General features: G+C 32.5%; 1 protein-coding gene and 2 non-coding genes across 3 annotated transcripts; 1 reads left to right on the top strand and 2 right to left on the bottom strand.

Annotated features, from left to right (window-relative positions):
* Positions 1-463: 463 nt before the first annotated feature.
* TRNAY-GUA (transfer RNA tyrosine (anticodon GUA)) lies at positions 464-553 on the top strand. The gene is given in 2 exon segments: positions 464-500; positions 518-553. It is a non-coding gene; the product is annotated as a tRNA-Tyr (tRNA).
* Positions 554-1,540: 987 nt separating this feature from the next.
* TRNAY-GUA (transfer RNA tyrosine (anticodon GUA)) lies at positions 1,541-1,630 on the bottom strand. Its single transcript is given in 2 exon segments — positions 1,541-1,576; positions 1,594-1,630. It is a non-coding gene; the product is annotated as a tRNA-Tyr (tRNA).
* Positions 1,631-7,525: 5,895 nt separating this feature from the next.
* Positions 7,526-8,539, bottom strand: LOC122259795 (uncharacterized). Its single transcript, XM_043026738.2, has 4 exons — positions 8,400-8,539; positions 8,070-8,211; positions 7,858-7,977; positions 7,526-7,704 (listed from the first exon to the last, which is right to left on the bottom strand). The coding sequence occupies exons 1-4, from the start codon at positions 8,441-8,443 to the stop codon at positions 7,588-7,590; spliced, it is 423 nt and encodes a 140-aa protein (XP_042882672.2). The 5' UTR covers positions 8,444-8,539; the 3' UTR covers positions 7,526-7,587.
* Between the last annotated feature and the right edge of the window lie 1,461 nt (positions 8,540-10,000).

The following is a 10,000-nucleotide window of genomic DNA, read 5'->3' as shown; positions in this document are numbered from 1 at the left end:
ATATATATATATATATATATATATAAACGTCTGTGTGTGTGTGTTTATGGAAAATGTAAATATGAATGCCATCAATGTTATCAAGGGCATTTGCAACAATAAAAATAGTTTGCAGAAAAGAGAAGTGAGAAGAATAAAGGAAAGGAACCGAAAATGTATAGTTAAAAATTGCCTGCAACATACAGTGTGAATGTTATCATTGTTAAAGGTCAAGCCATGCCTCCATACCTCTATTCACCGCCGATAGTCCATTCACGATAAAAGGAAGACTGCGCGACGATCGAGGCGAGTGATAACGTGGAGAGATGTTCACTCTGCTAATAAACATGATGGCGATGGACACTCAACAATGGCGATCACCTGGACGTCAAACCATCGCCATTGGGAGCGAGTGAGCGGCACGCGACGGTCGAGGCCAGGCGAGGGAAGGGAAAGCTCCATCTGGTGTCTCTCCTTCTCAGCTCCTTCGATAGCTCAGTTGGTAGAGCGGTGGACTGTAGTTGGTTGCGAAGCAGACATCCATAGGTCACTGGTTCAAATCCGGTTCGAAGGATAACTTTTTTTCCTAATATGTTTTTGTTCAGTAAAGTTGGCCTCCAAAACTAGATCTTATTGTTTCGTGTAATCTTATGTAATTAACTCATATAAATATATATATATATATATATTCATATATATGTATGCATATGTATACATACATATCTCTGCCTCTGTCTATTTCTCTCTGTTTATATTTACATATGTATAAATACACACAGACATATACATATGTATATGCATATGTATACATATGCATATATATAAGTATATATATATATCCATTAATACATATGTATATACATGTATATACATATGTATACATATATATGTATATATATGTACATTTATCTATACATTCATATATATATATAATATATATATGCATAATATATATATATATATATATATATATATATATATATATATATATATGTATCTTTATATACATACACACATATATATACATATATATACAGATGGGTATATATATTATAATATATCTAATTTATATACCTTATAGATTTATATATATTATGTATATGCATATATATATATATATATATATATATATATACATACGCACAGAAACACAAACACACATATATGTGCACACACACACATATACACACACACACACACACACACACACACACACACACATATATATATATATACATAGAAAAGTATTATGTATGGAGAAACAGTTTCCATAGGAAGATAGATATGACGGAGAGACAGTACCCTCGTGGTAGATAGATACATAGGTATATAATCCATTTTAAGTAAGGCAAACCGGCAAAAATGTTTCTTATTCTCTCATAAAACTTAGACACTTGAACATTACAGAACGACTGTGAAATATATATCAAAAATTCATTACACGTTACATTAGCATTATCATTAATAACTTTTATTGTTTGTATCACACGAATAAACATCTTGGGAGATGAAACTGAAATATGGTAAGCACCTAGAAACACAAAAAAGGACTTAAAATGTATCCTTCGAACCGGATTTGAACCAGTGACCTATGGATGTCTGCTTCGCAACCAACTACAGTCCACCGCTCTACCAACTGAGCTATCGAAGGAGCTGAGAGGGAGAGACACCAGTTGGAACTTTCTCTTCCTCCATTTCGCCTCGACTGTCGCACACCGCCCACTACCTTCCAACGGCGACGGTGACCAGGTATGACCTTTGAACTTGACTCGTTTTAAACACGAATTCGAAGCGCGGGTGTCGATCGTGTTATGATAACTTTCTGCAACAATCATATAGTAATCGAAACATAATTTTGACGCAGAAGGAATTTGCATTTAGAGTTTAATGAACAAGCTCCAGTGAAGCAACAGTGATTTTGGTTAGGATATTCTGTGAAAAAAACGAATAATTTTGATATCAAGCTAAGGGACATGGATGATTATTTTCTTTTGATGAATCATTCACAATCTGAATCTACAACAGTAGTTTATATATCTTAAATATGACATAGTTGCACCATGCTGTACATGGCGCATGTACATACACCAAAAGCATACACACACACCAAAACACGCACACACATTCACACATCACACAAGTATACATACACGGATATGTACAGTTGTACACACATATACATTTATGCACACACACACATATGTATATATACATATGAACAGAGTTCATAGCGACAAATGTAGAAGAAAGGTATGAATGAGACTGAATATCTAAACGCGCAAGAGATGTATTTGACGCGTTTCGACGGAGGTCTTTCTCAAAAAATACATATCATGTATTTTTGAGAAAGACCTTCGTCGAAACGCGTCAAATACATCTCTTTGTGTGTTTAGATATTCAGTCTCATTCATACCTTTCTTCTATATATATATACACCCACACACACACACACACACACACACACACACACACACACACATATATATATATATATATATATATATATATATATATATATATATATATATATCATCATCATCATCATCATCATCAGCCTGAGTCAGGCCTCTCTCAATCTTTTTCAGTCATTCCGGTCTTGTGTCCTCTGATTCCAGTTTACTCCTGCGAATTTCGCTATTTCATCCCGCCATCTAGTCATTGGTCTTGCCCTGGGTCTCTTTGTGTCGTGTATAACCCATTCTGTTGTTTTCTTTGTCCACCTGTTGTCCTGTCTCCGATATATATGTCCAGCCCACTGCCACTTTTTCTTCTTGATGCTCTTGAGTATATCCTCTACTTTTATTTGTTGCCTGATCCATATGGCTTTTTTCTTGTCTCTTAAGCTAACTCCTAACATAAGCCTTTCCATTCCTCTTTGGGCGTTTACTAATTTCCTCTCGAGTGCCTTGGTCGTAGTCCATGTCTCTGATCCATATGTCATGACGGGGAGGACACATTGGTCAAAAATCTTTCTTTTTAGACATGTGGCAGACGACCTCGCAATATATTACTATGTGTACTGAAGGCACTCCAACCTAGCCTGATTCGCCGTTTTATCTCGGCTTTGCAGGATGTACTCGACTGGATGAGTTGCCCTAAGTATACATACTCGTTCACTGCTTCTAGTACCTCGCCCTGTATTTGTATTTGCTTAACTGGGGTTCGGCTGCTGAACATGACTAGTCTTTTTCATGCTCATTTTAAGGCCAATATTCAGACTTTCCCTATTTAAATCTGCAAATCTTAGATTGCTTAAGTGCTCATTCCCTATTCTAATCCCTCTCTCCTTCCAATCTAACTTCTTGAATACTTCCTCTAAGCAAGCTGTAAACAGCTTCGGTGAGATGGTGTCGCCCTGCCTAACACCCTTTTTTATTGGTATTTTATTGGTTTCTGCGTGGATTTTGATGGTCGATGTACCATCTTTATATATATCCTCTAATAATCTGCAGTATATTTCCTCTACTCCTTGTTTACGAATTGCAACTAGTACTGCAGATATCTGTACCGAATCGAATGCTTTTTCATAATCTACGAATGCCATACACAGGGGCTTCCTATATTCGTTTGTTTTCTCCCTTATTTGAGCTAGTGTGTGGATATGGTCTGTAGTTGAAAATCCGCTGCGTAACCTTGCCTGTTCCCTGGGTTGCTTTGAATCTAATGTATCGGTGATACGGGCTATGATGATTTTTGTGAACAGTTTATAGATTACTGAAAGGAGGCTTATAGGTCGGTAATTCTTTAAGTCTTTTGTGTCTCCCTTTTTGTGTATTAAAATTATTATTGCGTTTTTCCAGGCCTTCGGAGTTTTACCGATGCATAGACATCTGTTATAAAGACTGGCCAGTTTTACTGCCGCAATCTCTCCTGCATCTTGAATAAGATCTTCACTAATGCCGTCCTCTCCTGGTGTTTTTCCTCCTTTCATGCTTTTTAGTGCCCTACAGTACTGGGAAAATTAATAGACAATTTTTGGGATTCTTCACTTTTTTATCTTTAACACCTCATATCTTCACAAATATGTTACTTCCATTGACTATTTTTTGTAATAATGCAGAGAAATCTTTAATCTACATAAAATAATTAATTATATAATGATTATATTATTTTTAAATGATAAAAATCCTGTTTTTGGATTGCTACTCGTCTCCACCCAAAATTACCTCGTCCCTCAGCCTTGTGTTCTTAAACCATTTCCACACATATCCACGTTCCCGGAATTCCGGTTTCCGGTTAGTAATCATTGTTTATATAACCTAATGTGTGAGCCAATGTCCCAGTATCAATTGACCCATAATTAGTCATAGAAGTCATTAAGGATAACCTGTTGAAGCATCATGGACAGAGGAAAAGACTTGAGTCAGGCTGATTTTTCAGCAATTGAAATTTATCTACAAGAAACATCCCTCGACTGTAAAGAAATCGCTCATAAAGTTGGTGTATCCATATCTAGTGTGTACAGAGTGAAAAGGAAGATTGAAAATATCGAAAATTACGAGCCAAAGCGTGTTGGAAAGTGTGGAAGGGAATCCTGTACCACCCCAAGACAGGAGAGAATTCTCGTTGATATGGTAAGAAAAGACCATTCAAAGTTGTCAAGATAACTAGCAGCTGACTTAGTGGACTATGATGTACAATGTACACCCTCAGCTGTTAGAAAAAAGCTTAATTTGATGAAACCCACTTGAAGACTGGGGTTTACAAAGCTGTCGTTTAAGTTTGAGTGAAAACAAATCAATTAATTTGTTTTGTTTGCATCCAGGTATGTTTCTCTGATGAATCAGTGATGGAAATACTGAGTGATAGGCGAAAATTCGTGAGGAGGACGTCAAAAATTAAGGACCACCCTGACTGTCAGAAGACTGCAGTCAAGTTCCCTTCCAAAGTCATGGTTTGGTCCATCATATCTGCACAAGGTACAGGTCGTTTAAAGATCGTGGATGGCGCTCTGAATCAAGACGGATACCTTAAGATAATAAATAAACGCCTGGTACCCCAATTTCGTGAATGGTTTCCTGACAATAACGGAATATTCATGCATGACGGGGCCCCATGTCACACAGCCAGAAAAGTTTCTAGTCATCTAAAAGATCTTAACATCAAAGTGCTTGATTGGCCTGGAAATAGCCCAGATATGAATCCTATTGAAGGTTTATGGAAAGACTTAAAAGATGAAGTCAGCAAAATTGAATGTACCAGAGTACAACAGAGTACAGCTCATCCAGCGGTTGATAGAGGTTTGGCACAGAAATCCAAATATCAGGAACAAAGCACAAGACTACATTAGAAGCATGCCAAGACGTGTTGAAGCAGTTATTAGAGCCAAAGGAGGTCCCACAAAATACTGAGATGATATATGTATAAAGGAAAAACAATAAAACATATTTACTGTCTAAAAATTTCCTTCTGTCAATAAAAATATGAATAAATCAGTTGAATGGCCAGAATTGTCCATTAATTTTCCCAGTACTGTATTTACTTCCTCTACTGTGATGTATGGAACGTCTCCAATTGTTGTGTTTGTCTCCGTATGTGGTTAGTTGTTTGAGTGGTATAAGTCGCGAAAGAAGTCTTCTATTACTTTGATAATTTAATTTTTATTGTATGTCGCCTCTGCGTTGGGTTTTTGCTCTATCGATAGCTGCTTGCACATCTTCATAGAAGGTCTCTATCTCCTCTTCACTATGACTGCTGGTAGGAAGGTACACTTGGATAGTATTTAGGCTATATCTGTTGTTTAGTTTCAGTATTACAGACAATACTCTTTTGCTCACACTGTAGAATTCCCTAACATTCGTTTCAAGTCGCTTGTGAACTAAGAAACCTACTCCTGATTCTTGTTTGCTATATATATATATATATATATATATATATATATATATATATATATATATATATATATTATATATATATATATATATATATATAATATATATATATATATATATATATATATATATATATATATATATATATATAATTATATATATATATTATATATATATAGTATATATATATATATATATATATATATATATATATAATATATATATATATATATATATATATATATAATATATATTATATATATATATTATAATATATATATATATATATATATATATATATATATATATATATATATATATATATATATATATATAATATATATATATATATATATATATATATATATTTATATATATATATATACATATTATTATATATATATAATATATATATATATATATATATATATATATTAATATATATATATATATATATATACATAATTATATATAATATATATATATATATATATATATATTATATATATATATATATATATATATATATATATATATATATTATATATATATATATAATATTAATATATATATATATATATATATATATATATATATATATATAATATATATATATATATATTATATATATATATATAATATATATATATATATATATATATATATATATATATATATAAATATATATACATATATACACACATGTATGTATTTGTATATATATATATATATATATGTTTTATATATATATATATATATATATATATATATATATATATATATACATAATATATATATATATATATATATATATATATATATATATATATATATATATGTTAATATATTCATATATAATCTTTATATACATATACGTGTCCTGATGAAATACATGAGCAACTTGTACTTATTACCATGAGTAGTTTCCAAGAATCAGCTATAACGTTAAAGGGGATCCAAAAAGGAGATTGAATATAATAAGAAGGAACTAAATTGATTACTAATGTCGAATTTGTTCAGCGTATTTGACGATCTCATATTTTCACCTTTTTCGCATTTTCACCATATATGTTCTCTATTTTTCGTATCATTTTCATTAGATATCTTATTGGATTCAATTTGAACAAATAATCTGATTGGCTTGGATTCCATCTCATAGTTTAATTTTTTTTTTCTTTTCTTTTTTACTTTTCTAAGAGTAATATTTGAATAAAATGAATTTGAATTGCCAATTGAGCTTGATTTAGCTGAATTTCACTAGTCTTGATTTAACATAATGTGACTTAATTCAACTTTAAGCCAATTCTACGTAGGTGTTGATTAAACTTAAATTCAACTTTTTTTAAGAACCTGATCGTCTCAGAATCAGCTGGCTAAACAGACAAACACCAAAGAATAGAGATAGGTGCCGTATAGAATAGACTCAGATAAAAAAAAAAATAATAATAAAGCAAGAGGTCTGTCAGATTATGCAATCAACAAAGAAAGCTGCATCATAAACAACTGACAGTAAATCAGAAATGAATATAAAAAATTACACACACACTCATATGTATGTATGTGTGCAAGTAGACACACACATGTCTTTGAAATCACAACTGTGAAGGTCACCATGAATTGTAGAATCTCGGGGCATGAGCACAACTGGTTGAGAGACAACAGTAGTTAACCGATTCGCAGTTGACTATGTTAATACAAAACTAAAGTACGAGATGTTATTTTTGAGTCTTTATTTAGGTGTACGACAAGGAAGGACGATGAACAAGAGACATCCATCTTATTTCTTCTTGGCGATGCAGTGTTCGTGCTTGCCTCCGTCGCAACACAGCTGCTGCTGAGACTCAACTCCCGAGTACTCCCAGGCGCCGCCACACACCTCGAAGTAGCCATACACCTGCGGGAAGGAGCGGGAGCGTTATTAAACACTGGTTTCCTGATTACACAAAGGTCCTTCCTCACATTGCCTCACAGGACACAACTCATACTGCGACTCATCCTAGTATGAACATTCTGTCTAGATCATCGATAGGAGGAGAGGAGTCTTTACCTTGTGGTTTCTCATCCAGAAATGGAAGTGGTCGGACAAGTAGGTGCAGATGTGCTGACCGACGGTGATTCCGTTGTCCAAGACCAGCCAAAGGTCACCGTTGTTGCTCATGGTGTTCAGCTGCAAAGGGGGACAACCCATGTTATCAAGTTTTCCCCTGTCAAGTAACACCCAAATACGTCAAACGACGGTGATGCAAAGACTTAGCTAACCTCGTTGGCGCATGCTTTCTTGCACTGCCAGGCGTCGTCTTGGCAGGAGTCGATGGTGATCTCGGGGGCTTCATACACCATAATCTCCGAGTGCTCGTAGGTGACGAAGGCGGCGCAGCGGCACCAGGGCTCCGTCTGGGCGCTGCGTAACGAAAAAAACAGTATATGTTTAATGTATATGTCGAAAGGGGAAGCTGCTATAGGGATCAAAGAGTCTCTCCTGGAACCTATGATCACAACAACAAAGACACACCGAAGAGAACACCCTCAGGAACCGGGTCGTCCTGTAGCGCTCGTTCCTCCGCACAGAGACAGCACAGGAGGACCTACCTGACGGCGGCGACGAGGGCGAAGACAAGCAGGAGGACCTTCATGGCGGAGGGAGGAGGCGAGATGACTGCTTCCGAGAAACGTCCATCCTCTTTTATATCCTAAACAGACTCTCCTATCAACACCGGCCACAAAAACAATCCCTGATATCTGTAGTGTCTGTTAAAAAAAAAAAATAATGACATAACTGTTTGTGGTGACGACGTCATCTCTGTTCATTCTGCATCGAATAGCATGTTACAGTGGATATGGATCTGGAGAAATATGGGACCCATTGGTTGATGCAGCACGTTTTGTATATCTTGCATGTCATGACTGGAAGTGCTTTTTAGACTTTTTCTGCCATATTTATCACACAGAAACATGTACACACAACAAATACATGCATACATGCTTATATATATATACATATATATATATATATATATATATATATACATACATATATATATATATATATATATATATATATATATATATATATATATTGTGTATACGTATATATATGTATATATATGTATATTCATGTAAATATGTATATATAGTATGTATATATATATATATATATATATATATATATATTTATATTGATATATTTATTTATATATATAAGTACATATTTATGTATATATATACATATATGCCTACATTTGTTTATGCATATATATATATATATATATGTATATATATATGTATATATATATATATATATATATATATGTATATATATCTCTCTATCTCTCGATCTATCTATATATATCTATATATATACACACATAAGCACACACACCCACCCACCCACACACACACACACACACACACACACACACACACACACACACACATATATATATATGTATATATATATATATATATATATATATATATATATATATATATATATATATATATATAAAGAAAGAGCGAGGGGAGAAATAGATAAGTAATACGTGCGTATATATATATATATATACATACATATATATATATATATATATATATATATATATATATATATATATACACATATGTATATATACATACATATATACATACATACATATATATATACATACATATATATACATATATATATATATATATATATATATATATATATATATATATATATTCATATATATACATATGAAGTGATAATAATATTAATGTTAATCACAGGAAATAGATTAAAAGAAAGAAGGAATAACTACTGGACAATTAATGTTAAATTTGATAGCCTTTTCTATTTTTATCAGATTTTCATGAATATCCTCTCTACTTTTTCTAAATTTCTTTCCGTTTCCCATTAAATATTTTGATTAAATGTTTTATTCTAATCATCTTTAATTTATTTTTTCAAAATTCTTTGTGCTTTTTTGCTTAACTAGAATTAAAGATTAACTTAATGGCGGATTAACCATTTAACTTACCTTCAAACTTAATGATTCAATTTAACTTAATTTAGATTCATTCAATTTGATTTAACTTTACCAAATTTGATTTTATTTTCTTTACCATTTGATATAAAAATGAACCTAACTTTGTTGTACTCATAACTAAATTGTCTTTATATTTTCATAAATGCTTCCCGTTTTTTTCCT

The sequence above is a fragment of the Penaeus japonicus genome, unplaced genomic scaffold, assembly GCF_977035675.1.
Source record: "Penaeus japonicus unplaced genomic scaffold, GWHDUDI00000001_assembly GWHDUDI00000022, whole genome shotgun sequence".
Lineage (NCBI taxonomy): Eukaryota > Metazoa > Arthropoda > Malacostraca > Decapoda > Penaeidae > Penaeus > Penaeus japonicus.
The sequence above is the reverse complement of the archived record's forward strand: the minus strand, read 5'-3'. Positions and strand labels throughout refer to the sequence as shown.

What these genes read in the sequence shown, in the direction of transcription:
- LOC122259795 (XM_043026738.2), bottom strand. Translation starts at nt 8,443, where the DNA reads ATGAAGGTCCTCCTGCTTGTCTTCGCCCTCGTCGCCGCCGTCAG. An exon ending in GCCCTCGTCGCCGCCGTCAG is followed by an intron (nt 8,212 to 8,399) that starts GTAGGTCCTCCT and finishes TTCGTTACGCAG; the next exon opens with CGCCCAGACGGAGCCCTGGT. An exon ending in AGAAAGCATGCGCCAACGAG is followed by an intron (nt 7,978 to 8,069) that starts GTTAGCTAAGTC and finishes CCCCCTTTGCAG; the next exon opens with CTGAACACCATGAGCAACAA.